Raw genomic sequence first — 27,110 nt, 5'->3', positions numbered from 1 at the left:
ATGCCAGCCCCATGCAGACAGGAAGGCAGGAGAGAGGCAAGCGGGGCTCGAGCTAACAGCGACACCCACCCGTGCGTGGGGGCAGGCAGTGCTCGGGCAAGCAGCACCTGTAGCCCTGCCAGGGTGGGGGAGGGGAAGGCTAGCCCCACATGGTGTCCCATTATCACTTTGAGAAATATCATCACCCTACCTCTTTTTGTCACCAGTGGAGACGATAGAGTGACTGGAGAGGGAAAGGAGAAAAGAGACGAGATTTCAGGCTTTCATATTTATAACTCCATTCCCACTCTGGACTCCTAGAGCTGTGTTTTCATTTCATCATGACAGAGAAACAGACCGAGAGGCCCAGAGACACACTCAGGTATTTAATATATAAAGTTCTGAAATCTTCTACTTCCTCTCTCATTCAGGCATCTCCCAGTGATGGAACCAACGTGCATGAAGCCTCACAACCACCCCAGGACACAATCTTGAAGAGATTTAATTTTCCCTCATCATCCCCTCCCACCGTTCAGACTCCAATTGGTTTCTCCCATTCACTTGCTGCCTTTTGTAGTAGCCTAGACCCAGATCATGCAAAGACTTTGACATAAAAGTAACTTTACCAACTTGGGTCCCTTTGACACTAACGGGATGTTCAGAGTTTGTGAAATCCTGGCTCTAATTGTGAGCTGTTGAGTCTGTTTACTCAGTCTCTACAGAGAGCAGCATGACGGGGCCTAGTCCTCCATAGGCAGAAATAGGAATAATAATAAAATCATTTTATCCATGTGGACACTGAGGCAGGGAGATGGTTGGTACAAGGGTAATTTCTTATGCAGTAGCTTTGACAGACCGAGATTGTGCATTTATACTGAGTGACATGGCCTGGTTAGCAGTTTGCTTGACATAAGATAAATGTTTCCTTAAGTTGCCGTGATGTGTTCATAAGATCCTATGTGGGACAAGATGTTTTGGTCACACAATGTGCTTAGAGACAACAGACACCCACAACGTATTGCCAAGGAGCAGTTAGCAAAGTCCAAAACTTCTATGTAGAGAACAGGATCAAAGTGACCTATGCATAATCAGTGGTAATTAGCCAATCAGAAAAGAAAATAATAACATGGAAATAGTTTGGACAGCAAAAGCTCTGACAATTAAAAAGTTCATGTATGTTTAGTGTCTAAGTTATACAGTGGAACCCTGCTATAACGCAATCATTGGGGTCCAAAAAATTCAATTGCGGTAAATGCAGGGTCGCGTTATAGCGGGGTTCCACTGTACTTGTGTCCAGCTTCCGCACCCTGGCTAGGGGGAGGGAGGGAGCAGGGGAGAAAGAAGGGGGGTGGCCAGGGCTTCCTTCAGCTGGGGCACTGTCCACTCGGCCCTTCCTGCTGCCAGGGCCGGCAGGGCCCGATTCCTGGGGCAGCACTTGGGATTGCTAGCTGGGGAATGGGGGGCCGCGGGGCTGGCCGTGCTGCGGCCGGGAGAGCAGAGCCGCAGGGCTGCTGCACTCCGGCCGGAGGTCCCGCCGGGAGAGCGGGGCTGGCCGCGCTCTGGCCGGAGGGAGAGCCGCACCTGCTGCAAGCCGCTGGTGCGTGGACCCCAAACACCCCACGCCTGCTGCAGCCGCCGGGGCCAGACTCGCCCCGTGTTATAAATGAATTTGTGTTATCGCGGGGCGCGTTATAGTGGGGTTCTAGTGTATAAGATACTAAATATTCATACCACTCAAAGGTGATTGGGAAAAGAATAAATATATAATTTAGATGTGTATAATATGACAGTCTGAGTTTCATAGGAAAAATCCACTATGACCCACCTATGCCCAGGAGAAGCCAACTGGCCAGTACATCTTTCAGTATGTCTGTCATTTCTTATTTTAATAGTAACTGTAATTGCAAGGCACGCTTCTGGTACAAATAAAAGTTTGAATTAATCAAAGGGAGTGATTTGCACCCCAAGTGTGTGACATTCTCATCCAACTATTAAATAGATGCACAATCTAATTATGAACCAATGGGCCAGAGCCATTCTCCTCCGACAGTCTCAAAGGTTCATCCCAATTTCCCCTCCTAGATCCCTTCTAGGTACCTTTGAACTTCCTCAGAGTCTCCATTAGAGCAACGGTTTTCTGAGAGAAATCACTGAGTCTCAGTTTGAGTTCAGGAGAAATCTCCTCTGGCTGCTGGAACTTCCCCTTCTCCCACCTGGAGAGAAACAGTTTTACATGGTTACATTTCATGTAGTGACTCATAAGTTATTTCTAGTGAGTCGCTGCTCTAATGGGCTTGGAGTTACAATTCCTCTTTCTCCCAGCCTCAGAGCAGGTGCAGCACAGGCCACAGCCGTGCAACATTCCCTTCAAAGGACCCATTATCTGGGGCTTATCTGGGGAAAAATGGGGAATTGAGTCTTTATGGTTAATTCACTCCATGGCCTCCCTGCTCTGGGGACAGGAGGTTCCCATGTGAAGTGCTGTAGAAATCTGGCCACTAGAAACTAGACTGAAAAACCAGCTCACTCTCTTCCCCCCGCCCCCTCCAGCTCATTCCACACAGGTCTCCAAACAGTCCTCAGGTATGACCTATGCTGCCCTGGGCTGAATGGTAACCAGGGCCCCAGAAGTGACAGGCCCATATTCCATCTCCACTAGCCTGAGGCAGACATGTCTAGAAAATACTTGGTTAGTCATTCACACTGAATGGGAAATTCCAGTCTTCTGTAGAAGGGTGAGAACCTCATCATTAAGTTTACTGGGGAGATTTGTATCCAAAGTGTGACCCTCCCCACACATTTTGCTGTAGAACCCTAGGAAGATGCAGTGCTAACGTCATCTCAAAGCGCTTTCCCAGCATTCTGAAGTGTGAGGGGGAGTGAAAGAGAGAGCCACGTACCTGCTCAGGGGGCTTCTGACATCCTAGAGGGGAGAGAGAGAAAAAAACTAAGTCCCACCTGACGCACACTTTGAATTTGAAAGAAGGGATTTAGCAAGTGTGGGGAATAGAGGCCCTGGCTCGGCCCCAGGGCCATGGATTCGCTGAGCTAATAGGGCTTTTGCATCTCTAATATCAATGTGTCTGTGAGTCTGCAAAGAAGAATAATTTACATTTCCAGAATGCACACGCTAGATTACACTGTGATCTCTTGACTGCTGGACTCCCGTGCTCATGTTTTAGGAGCAGTCCTGTCCCTGTATTGGGATCTGGAGTATTTCTAACTCAGTCTCACCTGCAGGAATTCACTTGCTGGCTTCTGACACTTTCCCTCAATCTCACTGATCAGCTCACTGAGACGGGAAATCTCCTCTGATAGTGTGGTGATATTTTCATTCTGTATCTTCACAATCTCCTCGTTCAGATCTGCCAGCTGGGCCAGCAGGAGTCGCTCTTGTTCCTCCAGGAACCGCCGCAGTTGCTGAAATTCAGACACAATCTTCTGTCTCTTTGGGTATGTCTACACTACAGGATTAATCCGAATTTAGAGAATTCGAATTTTGGAAACAGATTGTATAAAGTCGAATGTATGCGGCCACACTAAGCACATTAATTCGGCGGTGTGCGTCCATGTACCGGGGCTAGTGTCAATTTCCGGAGCGTTGCACTGCAGGTAGTTATCCTATAGTTCCTGCAGTCTCCCCCGCCCATTGGAATTCTGGGTTGAGATCCCAGTGCCTGATGGGGCAAAAAACATTGTCACAGGTGGTTCTGGGTACAGCCTCACCCCTCCCTCCATGAAAGCAATGGCAGACAACTGTTTTGCGCCTTTTTTCCTGGGTGAACTGTGCAGACGCCATACCATGGCAAGCATGGAGCCCGCTCAGCTCAAGACAGCAGTCATGAACATTGTAAACACCTCGCGCATTATCGTGCAGTTTATGCTGAACCAGGAACTGAAAAATGAGGCAAGGAGGCAGCGGTGACGGCAGCGTGGCCACGAGAGTGATATGGACATGGACACAGACTTCTCTCAAACCGCGGGTCCCGGCGCTTTGGAGATCATGTTGTTGATGGGGCAGGTTCTAGCCATGGAACGCCGATTCTGGGCCCGGGAAACAAGCACAGACTGGTGGGCCCGCATAGTGTTGCAGGTGTGGGACGATTCCCAGTGGCTGCGAAACTTTCGCATGTGTAAGGGCACTTACATGGAACTTTGTGACTTGCTTTCCCCTGCCCTGAAGCGCCAGAATACCAGGATGAGAGCAGCCCTCACAGTTGAGAAGCAAGTGGCGATAGCCCTGTGGAAGCTTGCAACGCCAGACAGCTACCGGTCAGTCGGGAATCAATTTGGAGTGGGCAAATCTACTGTGGGGGCTGCTGTCATGCAAGTAGCCAAAGCAATCACTCAGGTGCTGCTACGAAAGTTAGTGACTCTGGGAAATGTGCAGGCCATAGTGGATGGCTCTGCTGCAATGGGATTCCCTAACTGTGGTGGGGCGATAAATGGAACCCATATCCCTATCTTGGCACCGGAGCACCAGGGTACCCAGTACATAAACTGCAAGGGGTACTTTTCAATGGTGCTGCAAGCACTGGTGGATCACAGGGGACGTTTCACCAACATCAACATGGGCTGGCCGGGAAGGGTTCATGACGCTCGCGTCTTCAGGAACACTACTCTGTTTAAAGGGCTGCAGCAAGGGACTTACTTCCCGGACCAGAAAATAACCGTTGGGGATGTTGAAATGCCTATAATTATCCTTGGGGACCCAGCCTACCCCTTAATGCCATGGCTCATGAAGCCATACACAGGCAGCCTGGACAGGAGTCAGGAGCTGTTCAGCTACAGGCTGAGCAAGTGCAGAATGGTGGTAGAATGTGCATTTGGCTGTTTAAAAGGTCACTAGTGCACTTTACTGACTCGCTCAGACCTCAACTAAACCAATATCCCCATTGTTATTTCTGCTTGCTGTGTGCTCCACAATCTTTGTGAGAGTAAGGGGGAGACCTTTATGGTGGGGTGGGAGGCTGAGGCAAATTGCCTGGCTGCTGATTATGCACAGCCAGACACCAGGGCGATTAGAAGAGCACACCAGGAAGCGCTGTGCATCAGGGAAGCTTTGAAAACCAGTTTCATGATTGGCCAGGCTACAGTGTGAAAGTTCTGTTGTTTCTCCTTGATGAAAACCCACCCCCTTTATTGACTCATTCTCTGTAGGCAACCCACCCTCCCCCTTCGATCATAGCTTGTTTTCAAAGGAAATAAAGTCACTATCGTTTAAAAATCATGTATTCTTTATTAATTGATTATAAAAAGAGGGAGAGAACTGAGAAGGTAGCCCGGGTGGAGTTTGGGAGGAGGATCGGAGGGAAGGAAAAGGCCACTAAAAAAAGGTTAAAATAATGACAGCCTTTTGCTTGGGCTGTCCACTGGGCTGGAATGGGAGGGTGCACGGAGCCTCCTCCTCCCACCCCCCTGTGTTCTTACACATCTGGGTGAGGAGGCTATGGAACATGGTGAGAGGGGAGGGTGGTTATACAGGGGCTGTAGCGGCACTCTGTTATCCTGCTGCCGTTCCTGAAGCTCCACCAGACGCCGGAGCATGTCTGTTTGCTCACGGAGCAGCCCCAGCGTTGCATCCTGCCTCCTCTGATCTTCCTGCCGCCACCTCTCATCTCGAGCGTCTCTCCTCTCCTCACGTTGGTCCCTCCTGTCCTCACATTCACTGGCATCTTTCCTGTACTTTGAAACCATGTCCTTCCACTCATTCAGATGAGCTTGTTCATTGCGGGTGGATTCCATGATTTCCGCGAACATCTCCTCTCGCGTCCTCTTTTTCCAACGCCTTATCTGAGATAGCCTTCGGGACGGAGGAGGGAGGCTTGAAAAATTTGCAGCTGCTGGAGGGAGGGGGAAAAAAGGAGAGAATTTTTTAAAAAGATACATTTTACAGAACAATGCTTATACTCTTTCACGGTGAACAACGCTATTCACATTACATAGCACATGTGATTTCTGTGCAAGGTCGCATTTTGCCTCTTAATATTGAGTGCCTGTGGCTTTGCTGCTAGAGATCACAGACGCAGGTCCAGGAAACAGAATTGGGCTTGCAAGTGGCCATGGTAAGCCATTGTCTTTTGGCTTCTGCGCCCTCCTTTCCCACATACCAAGCAAAGCTCGTTGAGTGCTGCAGTTTTCCTGTTACCCTTCAGCAGCAGAATCCTCAGGTGTGGCTGATGAGATTATCACCGCCTTGGAATCCACGGTCAGAGGTGGGGTAGTGGTGGCGGTCCCCCCCTAGAACTGCATGCAGCTCAGCGTAGAAGTGGCATGTCTGCGGCTCTGACCTGGAGCGACCGTTTGCCTCCTTTGTTTTTTTGATAGGCTTGTCTGAGCTCCTTGACTTTCACGCGGCACTGATATGAGTCCCTATTGTGGCCTCTCTCCATCATGCCCTTGGAAATTTTTTCAAAAGTTTTGGCATTTCGTCTTTTTGAACGAAGTTCTGCTAGCACTGATTTCCTCTCCCCATATAGCGATCAGATCCAGTACCTCCCGTACGCTCCATGCTGGTGCTTTTTTTCGATTACCGGCCTGCATGGTTACCTGTGCTGATGAGCTCTGCGTGGTCACCTGTGCTCTCCTGTGCTGGGCAAACAGGAAATGAAATTCAAATGTTCGTAGGGCTTTTCCTGTCTCCCTGGCCAGTGCATCTGAGTTCAGGTTGCTGTCCAGAGCGGTCACAATGGTGCACTCTGGGATAGCTCCCGGAGGCCAATACCATTGAATTGCAGCCACACTAACCCTAATTCGAAATGACAATATAGATTTTGGCACTACTCCCCTCGTCGGGGAGGAGTACAGAAATCAATTTTAAGAGCCCTTTATTTCGAAATAAATGGCTTCGTTGTGTGGACGGGTGCAGGGTTAATTCGATTTAACGTTGCTAAATTCAAACTAAACTGATAGTGTAGACTAGGCCTTTGTTACTGTCTTTCTCTGTAACAAAAAATAGGGAAAGGGCTGGTCAGGGACATGGATGGAGTATGGGGTCCTCGTGCAGAGCGCTGAGTGTGCAGGAGGGAGAATTTCTTTGCAGATTCTAAGTCATCTCTGACACTGAACAGTATCCTATGGTTACCAGAGAGAGGATTTTCTCACACCTTTCTATTTGGCCCCAGAATCTCGTAAAGGCACGTTCCCATGTCTGACATGATTCGGATCGTGCATTATTTATGGCCTCAGAGACGCAGATACAAAGCAGCAGGGGGCAGGACTCAGCACTAGAGCTGGGGGACATTTTCTGCACTCAATTTTTTTTCCAGGGAAAATGCAGATTTGTTGACACTGAAACTTTTCATAGATTTCTGTCTGCGTCACCCAGTTGTTTTGTTATAAAAAGAAATGAATGAACAATCAAAACATTTCCATTTTTAATTTTTTTTCCAGGATTTTAAAGTTCAAATTACTTTTTGTTATAAAATTTCCTTGTTTTTATATATTAAAGAAATGGTTAAAACGGAAACAAAACTGATCTGGTATTTGCCCAGCTCTGCCCAGAACCACATTGACAAACACAGAAGGAGAGAAAAAATAAAACTATGACACACAAAAACTGCAGGCTCAGGCAGAGAGTTCTGCATTGTTTACATTCAGTTCACACTGATCACCGCCACAAAATCTGGCAATTAATTCATTAATTGAAATGAAAGTTTAGAATCTGAAGAGGATCATGTTGCCCTTTCGTAGGGAGAGGATTTTTTGGACCCTCTGCAGGGATGTGTGGACGTGCGTGTGTGCACACACAAAATCCCAGGATCATGAAGCAACAGAGCAATCATTCACAAGAGTGAAATGTGAAGGAAATAACATGTAATAAAAGAGAAACTGCAATTAAAGAGAAACTGATTTAAGAAATAAGCAGGGTGCGAGCTGTAGTAAAAATAAGGAAATAGTAAGGACTGTAAAACAACATCACTGGACAGCACCCTCAGGCATACAAGGGGAATGACAGGATTGGAGAAATTGTCAGAGCACAAAGGGTCTGTAAGCCAGAAGGGAGTGGAAGGAGAGAACCCAACACATCACACCCAGGATTACGTGACTTTATTTAAGCTGGAACTCAGAACAGTAAACGAAGCTCGCACAACAGGATTCCTCAAGTTATAACTAAACGTCCTCCAAACTCTGGGCTGACAGAGGCTGAAAACTGAGAAACTGCAGAGTGACCAAGTATTTTGGGGGTGGGGGGAGGTGTTCTAGTGCATTCAATTTTCTAATTCAAAATTCTATTATTTCATTAATGTAAATTGTAACCTATGAAGTGAGTTTAATTAAGCTAACAGTAATAAATATAGAGTAGATAAGAATAATAGTTTATGGCAGTGGTTTTCAACTTGTGGTTCGCGGACATGTCTAAGGAGTCCGCAAAAGACTTAAACTGAAAACTGACTGAACAGAATTCAACTATACATACAGATTATAGAGTTCCAAAGGGGTCTCTGCACCTCCATTTGAAATTTCCAGAGGGATCCGCAAATGCAAAAAAGTTGAAAACCTCCGGTTTATGATGTAAGCCTAAGTAGTAATTCTGCCAAAACAACTAATTTTGCTTTACTTGTGATTATTCCCCACTGAACGGATTTCTGCTTTACACCCAATTGATTGAGATAAAACAGAATTTGGCCTCTAAATTGCCCCTGCCTCTCATTGCTCTGATTCAGAATGCCCATCCATCTGGCTTGTTACAAATACAGGTTAATTATAACTGGCACCTACCAGATATTCCTGGCTTCTCTGCGCACTTTACATCCCAGCAGCTTTTCTCTCTCTTCCTTCAGAGTCTGCAAATGGCCCTGAATCTTTTCCTGAAGAAACAGAAAATGATTTGAGTGGTGTTATTTTTATTTTTAGGAGTGAGTGTGTGTTGGGGGGGAGCTTTTCCAACACAAACAAACACATTACCGATGACTGGAGAATCCAGTAGGTTTATGAGGATTCTGATCAACCTGTCTGTACTGGGCTATCTTGATTATCACTTCAAAAGTTTTTTTTCCTCTTACTTAATTGGCCTCTCAAAGTTGGTAAGACAACTCCCACCTGTTCATGCTCTGTGTGTGTGTCTGTGTGTGTGTATATATCTCCTCAATATAGGTTCCATTCTGTGCATCCGAAGAAGTGGGCTGTAGTCCACGAAAGCTTATGCTCAAATAAATTTGTTAGTCTCTAAGGTGCCACAAGTACTCCTGTTCTTCTTTAGGTAGGTTTATGATATCAAAGACATAGGCGCTGACTCCATGGGTGCTCTGAGCCTGGAGCACCCATGGAAAAAAAACAGTGGGTGCTCAGCACCCATCAATCACAGCTGGTCAGGATGCCCCCAATCAGCTAGTTGGAGGTGCTGTCAAACAGCTGATCAGCAGCTCAGGGAGGGAGGGGCTTGGGGGAGGGTGAAGAGCAGCGAGCAACAGGTGGGCAGGGGTGGGAAGAGGCCGAGTGAGGGTGGGGCAGTGCAGAGAGGGGTTGGAGCACCCCTAGGAAAAAATAAAAGTCAGCGCCTATGATCAGAGATACCAAGGAAGTGGAGTCATATAAATGGACACTGGGAGTGTTTCATTTTCAGGCTCCTTGAAATTGTTTGACCTTGTTTCTCCATTGATTTACACCAAGATGAAACTGGCATCACATCCTTGGATTTTTCTTTCAGTGTGTGAAATATCCTGTTTTTGAGGAAGTTTAACAAAGTGATACAAATCCCAGAAACCACCAAGGCTCGAAATATGGGCTGGGATTCTCCAAGGAGCCCAACTCCCACTGAATTTCAGCTCTGAAGCCCTGGAGACTGGACTGGTTGGGCAGAACTGATCACAGCACTAGGGCAAACCCCATTAGACATGTTCATGTTTGTCAAGAATGTTTGGTGTTTGCCCTAGTGCTGTCCTGAACCCTTCCCATGCTAATGCTGCCTGGGTAGCTGTTCCCCAGCTCCCAGCAAAGCTCCCAGAAGGGGGTTCCAGAGATTTCAAAATGTTGCGCTGTGGGAGAGCAGTGTAAGGACTAGTGAATCCACTTTGGCTGGTTCTTCAGCCTGACACAGGTCAGCACCGCCCAGGGGTTAGATTTGCTACAATCCAGTCTAATCCTAGTCATACTTCGCATGGACCTGCTCTGGCTGGAGCCCTTTTGTGTGTGCACTCAAAGTCCTCAGTGTCTACACAGTGTTTAGCACAGTGATCTCCTCTAGTGCAGGCCGGCATCTGAGTTTAGCCCTACATGGAACAGCACAGGAGTTCAGAATCCCAGTGGGAAACCTCATCTCCTGCTGGGTCTGGAACCTTTATCAAGGAATCTTTCCCTCCTAATGGCCTTTCTTAATTATTGCTCAGATTGGAGACGCCTGTATCCAGGGCCGGATTAACCTTTTGTGGGCCTGGCCCCAAACATATGTGTGGGCCCCCATAGGGACAATGGACCATGGCGCATGGCGGTCAGTCTACAGAGCGAGGGGCCAGCCAGGGAAATGGGGCATGGCATGGCATGGCGGGGGTGGTCCCGCTTTGCCCAGCCCAGTGCAAGGGCACTGTTTACAAACTGGCAGGTGCCAGACCTACACTGGCCCACCCGGCCCGGTGTTGCCAGCATGACCCTTCCCCTCAGGGGCAGTCCCGTGCTGCCCCACACAGCCCCCCCGCCCCCCGCCTGCTGCACTCCCTATGCCCAACAACCCCCCGAACCTGCTATGCCCAATGCCTCTGCACAGACCCCGCCACTGCCTAGCGCCCCAAAACACAAAACCCTCCCCCACTCCCCCATGCCCTGCCCTTGTCCGCACTCATGGGCCCTGCTGAGCCAGTGCAGAGCAGGCATCCCCCCTCCCAGCACAGTGTTAGGGGGCAGGACAGCTGAAGCTCAGGAGCACAGAGCAGCCCCATCCCCCAGGGCCCCACACAACCCTGCCTGCCTGCACAGGTGATGCCCGCAGCAGAAAGGAGGGGCAGTCGTTGACTTCCCCAACCCGCCGCTTCCGCAGAGTGGCAGGGAGAGGTGGGCCCCGGCCCTGGGGAGCCCAAAGTGCATGGTCACTGGTGTGGAGCAGCAGCAATTGAGAGCTTCTTTCCGCCCCATTACTGGCAGGCAGCCACTGGCTGCTAGTGAACGGGGTGGAGAGGCGCCCGCGGAGAGGAGCAGTGGGCTGGGGGGAGGAGGGCAGAGAGGAGCCAGCGGGCAGGGCCAGGGGGTGGAGAGAAGTCCTGGGCTGGCTGAGAGGAGAGAGCAGTGGAGGAAGGGGGACTGAGGCGGGGAGGGGAGCCAGTAGCTCAGGGCACAGCAGAAATGGAGCGGGCTGGGTCAGGGCCCCTTTTGAGCATGGGCTCCTGGCGCCATTGTAAACCGGTACTGCCTATATCGGATTAAGCCCAGCATTGGGTGAGGCAGGTGTGGCAGAAAATGTTCCCACCCTCCCGACTGACAGATTCTCTGAAATGCTCCAGACAGGTGCATAGGCGCCAACTTTCTCCGGCACCGGTGGGGGCCCGTGCCCCCTCCCGCCCCTTTCCCCACCCGCATTCCAACCCCATCCCCAAAGTCCCCGCCCTAACTCTGCCCCCTCCCTGCCCCTATTGTATCCCTTCCCCCCTCCCTGCCTCTTCTCCCAGTGCGCTGCGTTCCCCTTCCTCCCCCCTCCCTGCCCCGTGAATCAGCTGTTTCACAGTGCAAGCGCTGGGAGGGAGGGGTGAGAAGCAGGACACGGCGGCGCGCTGGCGGAGGAGGCAGAGGCGGAGGTGAGCTGGGATGGGGCAGGGCCACGGGGAGCTGGTGGTGGGTGCTGAGCACCCACCAATTTTTTTCCGTGGGTGCTCCAGCCCCGGAGCACCCACGGAGTTGGCGCCTATGGACAGGTGGGACAAGTAGGTTCATGCTGGAATCTTTCCACAGGGTTCTCTGCAGCCATAACCCCTCTGTGGGGAGCTGAACCCAGCCCTGTGGGACAAAAGCTGCTGTTGGGGGTGGGTGTGGGTGTGGGGGAGGCTCACTCTGCCACTCCTCTCCCATCAGAGCCTCCCCTCTGCACCAAGCCAACAACCCATCAACAACTTCCCATGACACCCTGGTGGGTCACAACCCACCATTGGGGAAACAGCACCCACGGGGATGTCGCCACCCTAAGCCTGATTCTGATGTCCCTGCCAAGCCCACAGGAGGGAGGGGAGACTGGGCCATGGACTTCTGCTCATGCCTGCTGCCTGAGGTCGGAACCCCCTCCCACACCCTAACCCCTTGCCCCAACCCAGAGCCCCCTCCCACACCCTGAACCCCTCATTTCTAGCCCCACCTCAGAGCCTGCACCCCAGCTGGAGGCCTCACCCCTTCTGCATCCCAACCCCTGCCCCAGCCCAGTGAAAGTGAGTGAGGGTGGGGGAGAATGAGTGACGGAGGAAGGGGGGCTGGAGTGAGTAGGGGCAGGGCCTCACAGAAAGGGCGTGGCCTCCAGGAAGGGGCATGCAGGAGGTGGGGCAAGGGTGTTCAGTTTTGTGCAATTAGAAAATTGGCAACCCTAACTTTGGGAAGGGGTCAAAGTGGGGAGGGACGGAGAAGGGGGATCCTTCACTGCCCAGGAATCCATGTACCAGGAGCAGGAGAAGTTCAGTGTGGGTTCTTCACTCCTTCTTACTACGACACGTAAGCCTTGGGATATTTATTGAGAGCCACACTTCTCCACCGGTTGCTCGGAAACCTACTTAGGCCTGAAATCCCTCATTCCTCTCCAGTGGAATCTAACTGAGTGGCTGTCTGGGGCTCAGGGAAACCCTAATGTTGAGGGAAGGTGACTTTTCCAAAGCTCTGGCTATAAAAATAACAGTTGGTCCTTTCATACCTTGAATTCTTCAACAGCTTCCTCTGCAGGAATCACGGTGTGATCTCTGTGCTGCTTGGATCTGTCACACACCAGGCAGATGGGGATTTCGACCTCTTTGCAGAACAGTTTAGAGGCTCCTTGTGTTTCTCACACAGTCTCTGGTTCTGGTTCCCTCCCTGACTGCAACCTGAGCTCTCTGGCTGCTTCCATAATATTCCTGAGCTGCCTGTTCAGCCTGAGGTTCCTCTGGGGAAAGAGCTTTCCGCATTCTGGGCAGGAGACGTCTGTATCATATCCCTCCCAGCACTGGGTGATGCAGGCTCGGCAGAAACTGTGATCACAGTCTAGAGACACCGGATCTTTAAAATACTCCAGATTAGGGTGACCAGATGTCCCGATTTTATAGGGACAGTCCCGATTTTTGGGCCTTTTTCTTATATGGGCTCCTATTACCCCCCACCCCCTGTCCCAATTTTTCACATTTGCTGTCTGGTCACCCTACTCCAGACAGCGGGTACAGGTGATTTCATCCTGGAGAGTTTTTGCTAGATTTGCAGCAGCCATGGCTTCTAGTGCAGGAAAGAGACCAGAAAGGAATATAGTTTTATTTCCTTCTTGTCAGAAATGGGCTGATTGAATTTGTCACAGTCATTAGGCATTTCTTTTCTGGGTGCGATCTCATGCTCTTTGTTTTTTATGGTTGAAAAGAATCTTTGATTGAAGTGTGATGAGCAGGCCCCTACCAAATTCACCAGTGTGAAAAACGGGTCAAGAAATGTGAAATATGATCTCCCCCATGAAATCCAGCTATTGTAGGGGAGGGGCGGGGGGCTCCCCAGCCAGGATTCCTACCATGCTTCATACCGGCCTGGGCTGATACTTTCTCTTCCCCTGCAGGGGCCGCTCCTGAAGCCGGCTCAGACCAAACTCCGGGAACCTCTCCCGGCTGCTGGCTGGAAGCCCAGCTCTGAAGGGAGAGCAGAAGTGAGGGTGATGGTCATCCCCTGACCAGGGCAGAGAGGCAGTGACCCCAGCTGTCAACCCGCAACTGGGACGGGAAGCTGACGGGAACACCTGGATGTATGGTAACCCTCCTACCATAACCTGAAACCCTCACTTCTGCGCTGATGCTGGCAGTGGTGCTGGCTCTGGCTTTAGAACTGGGGGCCCAGCCAGCAGCCAGTTCTCCAGCCCCCTAGTTCTGAAGGCAGTGCCCCAGCCAGTAGCAGTGCAGAAGTTAGGGTGGCAATCCTACAATCCCCCTACAATAGCCTTGTGACACCCTCCCATGACCCCCTTTTGGGTTGGGAACCCCATGGTTACACCACCATAAAAATTTCAGAGGTAAACATCTGAAGCTGTGAAATTGATTATTTAAAAAATCCTATGACCATGAAATTGATCAAAATGGATCCTGAATGTGGTAGGGACCTTGTGATGAGTCCAAATTGACATTAACTCCTCCAAAATATTGCAGCCTGCCCTGTCCTCTAGTCACTCACTTATAAAAATTAGAGCTGGTCAAAAAAATTTCTAAAGGAACAATTTTCCTGTCAGAAAATGCCATTTTGTTCAAATCAAAACGTTCCATGGGAATGTGTCCACTTGGATGATTTTTCAATGAAGCATTTCTATAAGGTTTGTGACGCTGTATGGAATATGTGGGACACTTTCTCAAATTGTTGATACCAAAATTATAAAAGTGCAATGATCTTACCAGATATACCCTGTAAGGTATTAGTGGAAAAGTTTTATAATTTGCCAAATATGATAAGCACGTTTATATGTTTGTATCATCTTTGTATCGTGAGGTATGAATGTGTGTGATGTATCTATATTTCAAGCTTGTGCTGTGTTTCTGTGTGACACCTCAGCCGGATTGGTATCAGCACTAATTAGCCTGTTCCATGGCCCATCAAGGGTCATCAGCTGTACAATGGATCCATTGAAAGAAACCAGGGGCTACACCTGATGAATCAGCGAGTCATGTATTGGCATGGCTATGGAAGAGAACTCTAAAGCTGGGTCTACACTACCCGCCTGAATCGGCAGGTAGAAATCAACCTCTCGGGGATCGATTTATACAATCGATCCGCGAATCGACGCTCTTACTCCACCAGCGGAGGTGGGAGTAAGCGCCATCGACGGGAAGCTGCAGAGGTCGATTTTGCCGCCGTCCCTACAGCGGGTAAGTCAGCTGCGATACGTCAAAGTCAGCTACGCTATTCGCGTAGCTGAATTTGCGTATCTTAAATCGACACCCCCCCTGTAGTGTAGATGTAGCCTTAGGCTTTTCCATGGCATGTGCTGTAAAGCTTGTGTTTGGGACACAGGAAGTACAAGCCACATGGCAAAAAGAATATAAAAAAAAAGATGCATCATCTCCATTTTGTCTTCAATAATACTGCTTCCTACCTTTCAAGCAACTTCTCTGCAAACTGAAGCTCTGAACAATGGATTGAATGATGCATCCAAGCTTCAGATGTGTTCCAGAGGGATTTTACAAGCCGGCAAAATCACCAATACTGCTAAGAACCTGACATATGGACTTTGAAGTCTTATGTATGTACCTGATTGCTTTACCATTTAACAACTCTCTCCTTGTTCTTTCCTTTTCTTTTATAATAAACCTTTAGTTTTACACACTAAAGGATTGGCTGGCAGCCTGGTATTTTGGGTAAGATCCAAACTAATACTGACCTGGCAATGTGACTGACCCTTTGGGGTTCAGAAGAACATTTTCTATAGTGAGCAGAGTTTCAAATAACTTTTCACTGAACTGGACCTAGGTGCTGATTGGGAGCCAGAGAACTGGAATGCAATAATTGGGCCTGTGTGATTTCTATTTTTCAGCTTCTTGCTAACCAGTGTGGGGGATCAGGAGCACAGTTTGTGACTGGTTGGTGAGTCTAACTTCAGTATTATCCACCAGTTATAGGAGAAACTGTTCTCCTTTTGCAACCTGCTCTGACTTTGGTATTTTCAACGTGGGCTACCCCAGACACCCCGGGTCACAAGGTTAAAATGTTCCCTTTTGTTTTTTCAGTTTGAAACAACTTTGTTTCAAAGTTTATTTCACATTACATTATCAACTGTAATACACAATGAAAAAGTCAAAATCAGACTAGAACTGTACAATTTTGCTGAAATGAAACATTTCAGTTCACCCCAAATTATTAATTTTTATTTAGTGTTTTTTTTTTCATTCTGATTCAGTACAAAATATAAAAATGGAATTTCCCACAAAAAGGACATTCTGGTTCCTGACCCGCTCCAATGCAAAGCACCAATTCCTTCTACATGGTACTAGACACATCCAGCACACAAGCCACATAGACAGCAACATGTAAAGACCTGTGACTGAACTCCCATACCCACCTCTCTAGCTACTCCTTTGCACCTCCTTCAGTGAGACAGCCATGGAATCCTTTCCAGTAACTACACTGTGCAGATCTGGTCACCCCATCTCAAAAAAGATGTATTGGAATTGGAAAAGGTACAGAAAAGGGCGACAAAAATGATTAGGGGTATGGAACAGCTTCTGTATGAAGACAAGTTAATAAAACAGGGACTTTTCAGCTTGGAAAAGAGACGACTAAGGGGGATATGATTGAGGTCTATAAAATCATGACGGGTGTGGAGAAAATAAATAAGGAAGTGTTATTTACTCCTTCTCATAACACAAGAACACAAGATCATCAAATGATCCATTCCCTGTTGCCCATTCCTAGATTCTGGCAAACAGAGGCTAGGGACACCAACCCTGCCCATCCTGGCTAATAGCCATTGATGGACGTATCGTCCAGGTACTTATCTAGTTCTATTTTTAACCCTGTTATAGTCTTGGCCTGCACAACATCCTCTGGCACAAGAACACAAGAACAGTGGTCACCAAATGAAATTAATAGATATCAGGTTTGAAACAAACAAATTATTTCTTCACAGAACACACTGTCAAACTGTGGAACTCTTTGCCAGAGGATGTTTTGAAGGCCAAGACTATAACAGGGTTAAAAAAAGAACTAGATAAATACCTGGATGATACGTCCATCAATGGCTATTAGCCAGGACGGGCAGGGTTGGTGTCCCTAGCCTCTGTTTGCCAGAATCTAGGAATGGGCGACAGGGAATGGATCACTTGATGATTCCCTGTTCTGTTCATTCCTTCTGGGCACCTGGCATTGGCCACTGTCGGAAGACAGGATACTGGGCTAGATGGGCCTTTCGTCTGACCCAGTATCGCTGTTCTTATGTTCTTAAGAAGCCTGGGACCCACAGTCACTGCAGCAGCTATGATTCACTGAGAGCAGAGCCAAACCCGGCCCAGAGCTGGCCTGCCAGGAGGCAGGGAATCCCTGAACCAATCATTCCAGAGACTCTGTGTAGCCAGCTCCTCCAAAGAGATACACCGAGCCTCTCTCCACTGTCTGATTGGCGCTCCCTATCCAGTGATGAGCTGCCAAAATATTAACAACCAGTTCCCTCCTCCTCACCCCACGAGGGGGTCATGCCCCCAGGACTCCTGTCCCATCCAACTCCCCACGTTTCTTGACATCCCCATCCCCGGGACCCCTGCCCCATCCACCCCCCTTCCCTGTCCCCTAACTGCCCCCTGCCGCCCCATCCCACCCCTCCTGTCATTCCTGATGGCCCCCCGGGACATCTGCCCCATCCAACCACCCCTTCTTTCTGTCCTGACTGCCCCTGGAACCCCTGCCCCGACTGCCCCCCACCACCCCATCCAACACCCCTGCTCCTTCCTGACTGCCCCCCCAGGACCCTTGCCCCATTCAATTCCCCTTTTCCCTGCCCTCTGACCGCTCCGAGTCCCAACCCTAATCCACCCCCCCCGCCCCCCTTACCGCGCCGCCCAGAGATGAGGGCCGCGTCGCCCGGAGTCGGGGCCGGGGGCTAGGCCGGAGTCAGGGGCTGGACCGGAGTCGGGGCCGGGAGCCAGGCCGGAGCCGCTGGCTGGCCCGAAGTCAGGGGTCCACCCGGAGCTGCGGGCCGGAGTCAGGGGCCGGGGGCTGGAGCCGCGGGCTGGCCCAAAGGCGGGGGCTGGCCCAGAGCCGCGCCACCCGGAGTCAGGGCCGGGGCCGCCCAGAGCCGCGCGGAGCCTGAAGCCCTCCTCGTGCCCCCCCCCCACCCCGCCCCAGCTCACCTGCAGGAAGCTGCTGCTTCCTTCTCAGCCCTCTCAGGCTTCCCGCGCGAACATCTGATTCGCGGGAAGCTGGGAGGGGGAGCCGGAGCCAGGTGAGCTGGGCCTGGGGGCAGGGCAGGGCAGGGAGCTGCTGGAGTTTTTGTTAAATTTAAGAGCTCTTTTAGAACCAGGACAACCAGTTCTAATAGGGCTTCTAAATTTAACAACCGGCTCCAGCTCACCACTGTCCCTATCACATCTCCTGGCCTAAAGTTGTAGGGTGTTCAGGGGGGACCTCAAAAACACAATTCAAATCCTGTAGCAGAACCTTAGAGAGGAACTTTGCAGTTCAGTGTGGTTTGCATTTGTTTTGTTTTCGTTTGGTTTTTTGGTGATTCTTTAAAAAATCTTTGTCTGTGGGGAACCGTCCCAGATGGCCAGGCTTGGGTTGCCAGAGGCTGTGCATTTTGGGGAGCTGAGTTGCATCTGGCATAGACAAGCCCATTTCACGCTACAGGCAGGTACTGGGGCGGTGTCTCATAAACCTAGGAGCGTCATACTGTTCAGCCATCTTGTTTTAAGAGCATTACCATGGTCAATGGGAAACAGAGATGTACCCACTGCAGGGGCTGCCGCAGAGTCCTTCAGATATTTATAGCTCATTGGAAGGGAGACAGTGATTGGTGGGTCTCTGGCACAGTGTGTGTCAAGTCCCTCTCTGGAGATTGGCCTCAGACATAAAGGAAATTCCTCCTGAAGCTCAAAGGGTGGGGATGTGTGCTGTGAACCGTGGAGACCATACTACAAACCCTGCTGCTGTGGGAGTGAGTATTGAGTGGTTCCATTTGATATATATTTTAGGTTTTTTTAATAGTTTATTTAATTACCACAATAATAAAAACCATTATAATCTGTCAAAGGCGCCAACTTTTCCAGGCGCCGGTGGGTGCTCGCCCCCGGTCCCAGCCCCAGCCCCACCCCGCCCCCTCCTGCCCATGCCCCGCGCCCTTCCCAACCCCTTCCCCAAAGTCCCCGCCCCACTCCATCCCTCCCTGCCCCTATTGGACCCCTTCCCCAACTCCCCGCCCCGGGACCGACTCTTCCCCGAGCGCGTCGCATTCCCCACCCCCCCAGCGCTTGCCGCCGCAAATCAGCTGTTTCACGGCAAGAAGCGTTGGGAGGGAGGGGGGAGAAGCAGAGCCTCGGCGCGTGCTCAGGGGAGGAGGCGGGGCAGAGGTGAGCTGGCGCGAGGGGAGGGGGAGCTGTCGGTGGGTGCAGAGCACCCACCAATTTTTCCCCGTGGGTGCTCCAGCCCCGGAGCACCCACGGAGTCAGCACCTATGGGTGCTGGTGTGATGTGCCATAAAATCCAGGTGTTCCAGATTGTAAACATCTGTCACACAGTTTGGTTGCTGGTGTCACACACAGGCAAGGTTGGAAGTTGAGAAATAAAATGATCCAACCAGCTCTCTACAGAGCACAGCTGAACAATTCCTGACATACATGCACATGACCCAGAGTGCAGGATGGAGAGCAACATATCACAGTAAGGTCCAGGCTATCATCATTGTGACATACACAGATATCCTCACTGGTGTTGGATTCACACAACAAATTTATGCGGGGGGAATCCCATGTCTCCCTTCAAAAATCACAGCTGGGAAATTAAAGGGAAACAGACAAGAAGAATGTTTTATATATTTCAAGTATCAGAGGGGTAGCCGTGTTAGTCTGAATCTGTAAAAAGCAACAGAGGGTCCTGTGGCACCTTTAAGACTAACAGAAGTATTGGGAGCATAAGCTTTCGTGGGTAAGAACCTCACTTCTTCAGATGCAAGACTGAGTGAGGTTCTTACCCACGAAAGCTTATGCTCCCAATACTTCTGTTAGTCTTAAAGGTGCCACAGGACCCTCTGTTGCTTTTTATATATTTCATTTACTTTAAGTAAATATCAGGCTTAAAAGGAGCGGAGTGGGAACATTCATAACCAGAACACATGGTAAAAACATCCACAAATGTGAAGTGTTTTGCCCTGAAAGGTACCTAAGTAGATGGGGTGGAATTAACTATGGGGTGGAATTAATGTTATAGTTTCACTTTCAGAAACATTTTATAGATCTCCATCTCCCTCTCATGTTCTCTTTCTTTTTCACTTTTTTTTTCATTTCATCCAGTTTTACACAGCGTTTTATTTAGCACTCATTTCCCATCTGTTTATTTCTCTGAGTCTCCCTAACTCTTCTCTAATCCATGTCACTGATCATTTCAACGCAGGTGCCCAGTTCTCTCTGCTGAATTTATCACCTCCCCTGTCCATGCCCGCTGAGGTTTTTCCTTCTCAGGATTGTTTTGCTTTCAGGCTTCTCATTTCAGTCCGTCCCATCCCCCCCACTCCCCATTTTCCCCAGTCTTCTCTCCTTACTCTTGTTTTACTTTATTTTCACCTTCTCCCATTTCATTTCTTCTCTCCCTTCTGGTTAAACCTGCCCTGTACCTGACTCCCCTCCCCACAGCCACCTCTTCTTCATCCAGCTGACATCTCCCCACTCCACAACTCCTTTCCTCCCGGAGCATCTCTTCCCTGGTGGCCTGTAGGTCATATTCTCCAGGGCCTGGGTCTCCCTCTCCAAGGCTCCTGGCTGGTGCTGAGCCTCGAGCTTCCCCCAAGGCCTCAAATTAGAATTAATTAATTCTGTGTCCCTGGCACCCCAAAATCTGCCTGTCCCCAGCTCAGGTGTGAGTACTACCCCCCTGCCCAGCCCTCACCTCTGCCTGTCCCCAGCCCAGCTGTTAATTCTACCCCCAAACCCCACATCACTTCTGCCCCCAGCCCCTCCTTCAGTTCTGACCCTGCAGCCCCCACCTCTGCCCGTCAGGGCCCCTCTGCTTCTCCTGCAGCTCCAGGGGCTCTTCCCACCACCCCCTCCCATCGCTGGTGCTACAGGGAGAGCAGGGGGAGGAGCTTCCTGGTGACACTGAGACTGGGCCAGAGGCTGGGTAGATGGGAGTCCTCCAGCATCTTAGAGATTACGATGACTGTGGCTAGAAAAGCCCATATATTCATGGCTGTTTCTCCCCTCCCCCTCTCCATTGTCTCATTGACTCGAGGATCCCGAGTCCTCCTGGACCATAGAGGACAGTGACTAACAGGCTGCACAATCCCTGGAGTAGTGAGATTGGCTTCTCCATTTCAATCACTTCCTGCTCTCTATGGTTTGACAGTCCCCAGAGACCGTCCCCACCCCCCCCACACTGAGCACACAGAGTCATAGAGACTGTACAGTAGAAAGTCTGCAGGAAGACAGGAGTCCTCCAGGGTCATAGAGAATATGGTTTCTGAAGTTTGAGGGGCTGATTTCAGGATACCTAGGTTTATTTCGATGCCCCCGCCCTGTCTCAGGCACACAATCTGAGCCCAGATCCTGGTCCCAGCACCTGGAGCCAGGGTTGGATTCTCTCCCCGGGAACAGACCCCAGCAGGAAAGTGAAGATCGGGGCCCCATCATCAGCATTGATAAATGTTACCTGCCCCCGGTCACAGTCCAGACAAACCCAGATCCTGCTGGGGAACCGGCTCAGGGGCAGGGGGGTCACAGGGGAAGTGAGTGCTTGGAAGTGACTCCCCCACTGCCCCACAGCCCAGATCCCCCCCTCAGGGCTACGACTGATCTGTCCCTTTCTCCTCACAGACTCTCTGGCCACCCCCACAGCCCAGCATCGCCCAGCAACCACCTCCACCTCCCAGCAGTGTCTCCCAGAGGTGAATCCCTCCCAGCCCAGCACACAGGGCTCAGTGTCAAATCTCTCAAGGTTCTTGGGCAGATCCTGCCCTGTGTTTCCCCGTCTCACACTTTTCCAGTCCTCAGACAGGACGAGTTCTGGATGAGCCGTGTCTGGATCCAGAGTCACATTTGCTGGGGAGAGAGAGAATCAGAACGTGAGGGGCAGAGCTCAGCCCTGGGGGAGACTGGGACCATTTCTCACACTCCACAGCAGCCCTGTCCTGACTGGGACACTCCTGGATCTCAGGGAGCTGCCTCTGTCCTGGGCACCTGAGACCGAGCAGAGATGTTACTGCAGTTCCTCAGTCTGTTTAATGGGACCCACTTCATTAGTTTCTCCTTTAATGCAGAGGCTTCAGCTCCCAGCTCCATTCCCAGCATTAGAGACACAGCAAGGAAGGTGTCAAAATCTTTTAGTGAGGCGGGAGCACAGGAGACAGGTAACAGCTTTTAACCCCTGAAGCAACCTCCCTCCCCAATTCAGCCTCCACTTCCAGGCCAGGGAACAGAGAGGAAGGTGCAGCATTGGGGAAGAGCTGCTTAAGACTAGAAAGTAGGAGGTGGCATTGGGTGGGGTAGCCCCAGCCACAGTCCAGAGAGAAGGGAGGAGCTGCCAACATCAGAGGGAGAGCATCTCCCCCATCCAGGAAGCAGTGAGCAGCTCCAATAGGAGAGCCCAGCCCAGCCCAAAGTAAAGGCAGGATATTGGAGAAGAGTGATGGGGAGACCCCCTGCACCAGGGTCAAGCAGAGGGATGTGTCAGCCCTCAGGGCAGAGAGCTCTGTTTGGATGCTGCTCGGGGAGAGTTCATCAGTGTGGGCATGAACTGAGCACTAAGGAAACTGTCAGGAGTGTTTGTGTGACTTCAGCTTGGGATCCTCTCACTGTTCAGTGGGTTTATTTGTAGGGCTGTGTGTCATGGCTGCTGTGGTTGGTAATTTTAGCTACACTCTCATGAAGATGTTTTCACTGGAATTTTCTCACAATTTAAAGACAATCTCCACCTGCAAACTCACCCTGTCTGAATGTTCCTAGGGATTCCCCTCTTCTTGTCTCCAGTGCAAACGGCAGAGTGTCTGGAGGGCGAAAGGATAAGAGAGGTGAGATTTCATATTTATAAAAGCATTCCTATTCTGAACTCCTAAAACTGTGTTTTAATTATGAGAGAGAAACAGACAGAGAGGCCCAGAGACACACTCAGATATCCTCTCATATTTGGGCATCTCTTAGCAATGGACCCAATATCTTTACAGCCTCACATCCATCCCAGGACACACAATCTGTAAGTGAGATTTTCTTTTCTCCTCCTCATCCCCTCCCATCCTTCAGACTCCAGTTAGTTTGTCTCATTCACTTACTGCCTTTTGTCATAACCTAGACCCAGATTATACAAAGACTTTGACATGAAAGTAACTTTACCCAGTTTGGTCCCTTTGACACTAACGGGATGTTGAGAGTTTGTGAAATCCTGGCTGTATTTGTAAGCTGGTGGGTCTGTTTACTCAGTGTTTCTACAGAGAGCAGCACGATGGGGCCCTCGTCCTCCATAGGCAGAAACAGGAATAATAATAAAATCATTTTATAAATGTGGAAATTGAGGTGGGGAAAGGTTGATTCAATGCGCCAGATTCACTCCTGTGTGTGACACCCTGACACCCCAATATTCACAACTGTCATGTAATTAGGATATATTTTATACAAAGTATGTCTTATGAGGTATCATTCTAAAAGACGTGATGTGCTAGACATTAAAATCTCCTTGGATTGTATGTGCTATCGTCGTGTGTGCAGTTATAAAGTTTGGTTATGTATGTGTTATGGAAACATGTTGTGAGGTTGAAAACACCCACCAGCAGCCTTTCCGGTACAACAGTAAAAAGGCCAACCAATGTTAATGGCTTATTGAGGGAATGCACACAAGCACAAGGATTACCCCAGGAACTGTGTACAATAGAAACCTCTCAGAGATAGCATTACACAATGTGAACTGTTTGACCCAGGTGACAGCAAAAGAACTTTCCAGCAAGTGGGGAGAAGATATAAAAGGGGGACAATGACATCATGAGGGTATCTCACTCTCCCTGCAACAACACACCTGGACACATCTGAGGGGTAAGGACTGAACTGTTGTAAGTGATGGTCCAAGAATAGAAGGAATTAGCCTGTGTATGAAAACCTGGGAAAGCCAAGGCAACTTGTGCCTTAAGAATCTGCCAGCCTGTTTATCACTCAGGGTGAGGATTTGCTCATTTATATCCTACCTATCTAGTGTGTTAAGCTCAGTTTGCGGTTTTTGTTTCTTTACTAAGGTAATCTGCTTTGATCTGTTTGCTAACCCTTATAATAACTTAAAATCTACCTTTTGTAGTTAATAAACTTGTTTTGTTTATTCTTAAACCCAGTTTGTGGAATTCATAATTGGTTGCAAAAATTGGAGAACACTTCAATCTCCCTGGACATTCAATAACAGATTTAAAAGTAGCCATCCTTCAACAAAAAAAACTTCAAAAACAGACTTCAAAGAGAAACTGCAGAGCTACAATTCATTTGCAAACTTAACACCATTAATTTGGGCTTGAATAGGGACTGGGAGTGGCTGGCTCACTACCAAAGCAATTTTCCCTCTCTTGGTATTGACACTTCCTCACCAATTATTGGGAGTGGACTACATCCACCCTGACTGAATTGGCCTTCAGCACTAGTTCTCCACTTGTGAGGTAACTCCCTTCTCTTCATGTGCCAATATATATTTATGCCTGTATCTGCAATTTTCACTTCATGCATCTGAAGAAGTGGGGTTTTTACCCACAAAAGCTTATGCCCAAATAAATCTGTTAGTCTTTAAGGTGCCACCGGACTTCTCGTTGTTTTCCTCCACACTTAGGGAGGGAGCAAATTTCATGAGCTTACGCTGCACAGTTTTCTGTGGAGCGAAAGACAATACAGTTTTGGGTTTCCACCCTAGAAGGATAGGGTGAGGGAGCCCAGGCTGGTGGAACAAGCAGGCTCAGTGGGACCCCAGTACTTCAGGTGGCACCCCAGAGTGGGGGGCAAGCCGTCACAGTGGCGCAGGGTCATGTGCACAGCTTTTTGCTCAGGGACACTGGTGGTGATTTTAAGTGTGTTGGCTGGAGGAAAGACCAGTTTGTTATTTTCTGATTGCTTATTTGAGGCAAGGAAAGTAGGGGCAGAAAAGCAGGAAAATGAGTGATAGTGCAACAGTTGCAAAATTGGAGCTCTGCAGATTGCAGGCAGCAGAAAACGAAAAAGAGCACAAAAGACGTATGGAATTACAGTTTCTGCAGATGGAGGCAGAAGCACCAGGCAAAAAGCTGAGAGACAAAGAAATGGAGGTCCAGAAGCAACCCATGGAGGAGAAGGAAAAAGTGAGACAGCATGAACTGGCCTTAATTGAGAGGCAGAACCAGAACCCCACACCAGGGGGCCCCACCTCTCCCAAAATCCACAAATGGGAGCGATTGTGTCCTGTCTACAGTGCAACTGGGGACATTGCTGAATTTTTCATCACCTTTGAGAGGCTGGGTGTGCTGCATGAGATTCCTGATGAGCACTTTGGTTGCAAAGCTGTCTGGGAGAGCTCTGGATATATTCAATAAGATGCCAATGGGTGACACTTCCAATTATGGTAAATTCAAGAAAATAGTTTTAAAACAGTTTACGATTACTCCTGAAACCTGCAGAGTAAAATTTAGAAGCCTCAAGAGAGGGGCTGGAATGAGTAATGTGGCATATGTAAACCAAATCTGAGATTAACTGGCTAAGTGGGTAAGGGGGAAAGGTATTTCAGGCTTTGAAGAAATGTGTAATCTCGTTGCTCAGGAACAGTTCCTGAATATGTGTCGTGATGATGTAGAACAGTGTTTATGGGATAAGAGAGTAAAAACTGTCAAAGAACTTGCTACTTTTGTGGATGAATTTGAACAATCCCAAGCACCTATTATGAATAAATCACAGGCAGAGGGGTGTAAGTTTGGTGCGAAGCAAGGTCCCCGCTTTACCCCTGGGAAGAGGGAGGGTGGACGGGAGGTGGGGCACTCACCCCCAGAGCCCTTCCTCCCATACCCATCCCAAACCGCCCATAAAAATAGGAGACCCTAGAAGGTGCTTTCACTGTAATTCTACAGAGCACCTGAAATATAACTGCCCCAAATTGAAGGAAAATAAGCCTTCTTTGACTTATTGGCTCAGTTGTCCTCAGCCCTGAGGCCCTGGAGCCAATTTGTGACTCCGCTGTTCTGTGGCTGCAGGGGCCGGTGCAGACCTTGGCACAGGCTGAGGAAGTTCTGAAGCCAGCCAGAGTTACAGCCCGATGACAATGGGCCCCGTGTGTCTTGCCCAGTGTGCAGAGTGTCAGAGGCCCAGTTTTACACTGCCCATGTCCCTCTATCCCTGCCCACCCCCTCCCTCTTCCTCCCACCTTCACCAGCCCCACCCCATTCCCAGCCCTCTCAGGAACACGCCTTGTGCCTGCAGCCGTTGGGGAGGAGGCACAAGGGGCTCCTGTGCTGGAGGAATCCCTCACCATGGGGGAGGGGCTTTCTCCTTCCTTGCAGCCCGTTTGGACCAGACTAGCTGCCACACGGGACCAGAGCCCAGTGATGGGCTGGGTCCAGCTTTAACAAGTGGACTTTAATTTACAGTCCTGACCTTTAGGCCCCTGGGGCCTGGTTCTCAGAGGGGTTGGGCACCTGCAGCTCCCACTGACTCCACCTGCAGCTGTAGAGGCTGCACAGCTCTGGAGCACCTGCCCTGCACCTCTCAAGTTGGGCGAGAGAAACTCAGGTGCTCCAAATTAAACCATTTTGCTAAATTGGGGCCTTAATATTGTGACCTTTGGTAAGTCGTGAATTAATGGGAGACATCTTGATGTCTAGGCCCCTGCTACATATGTCTACTTTCCACTAGTTGTTATGTTCAGAATTGAGAATTTGTACAAGTGTCATGCATAAGTTTGGACAGACTGAGATTATGCGTTTAAACTGACTGGCTTGGCTTTGGCCTGGTTATCCATTTGCTTGACATAAGGGAAATGCTGCCTTAAAAGACCTTGTTATTAAGTGATGTGTTCATAAGTTGCTATGTGGGACAAAGAGATGTTTTGACCACACAATGTGCTTAAAGACAACAAGAAGAACAGGAGTACTTGTGGCACCTTAGAGACTAACAAATTTATTAGAGCATAAGCTTTCGTGGACTACAGCCCACTTCTTCGGATGCATATAGAATGGAACATATAATGAGGAGATATATATACACACATACAGAGAGCATAAACAGGTGGGAGTTGTCTTACCAACTCTGAGAGGCCAATTAATTAAGAGAAAAAAAACTTTTGAAGTGATAATCAAGCTAGCCGAGTACAGACAGTGTGATAAGAAGTGTGAGAGT

The 27,110-nt window shown here is 49.5% G+C and overlaps 2 protein-coding genes and 1 pseudogene across 2 annotated transcripts in view; all 3 read right to left on the bottom strand.

Moving 5' to 3' along the window:
• LOC117886991 (zinc finger protein 445-like) overlaps window positions 1-27,110 on the bottom strand; it is a 731,357-nt gene that overhangs the window by 16,426 nt on the left and 687,821 nt on the right. The window lies entirely within an intron of this gene.
• On the bottom strand, window positions 2,069-13,640 carry LOC117887463 (annotated as a pseudogene).
• LOC117886949 (zinc finger protein RFP-like) overlaps window positions 19,795-27,110 on the bottom strand; it is a 34,763-nt gene continuing 27,447 nt past the window's right edge. The window contains exons 6-7 of the mRNA XM_034789130.1: window positions 22,718-22,777; window positions 19,795-21,833 (exon numbers count right to left, since the gene is read on the bottom strand). Coding sequence (XP_034645021.1) covers window positions 21,316-21,833; window positions 22,718-22,777 — 578 coding nt within the window. The 3' untranslated portion in view covers window positions 19,795-21,315. The remainder of the gene's footprint in view (window positions 21,834-22,717; window positions 22,778-27,110) is intronic.

The sequence above is a fragment of the Trachemys scripta genome, chromosome 14 (assembly GCF_013100865.1).
Source record: "Trachemys scripta elegans isolate TJP31775 chromosome 14, CAS_Tse_1.0, whole genome shotgun sequence".
In the NCBI taxonomy this organism is placed as follows: domain Eukaryota; kingdom Metazoa; phylum Chordata; order Testudines; family Emydidae; genus Trachemys; species Trachemys scripta.
Note: the sequence above shows the minus strand (reverse complement) of the source record. Positions and strands in the feature narration are given on the sequence as shown.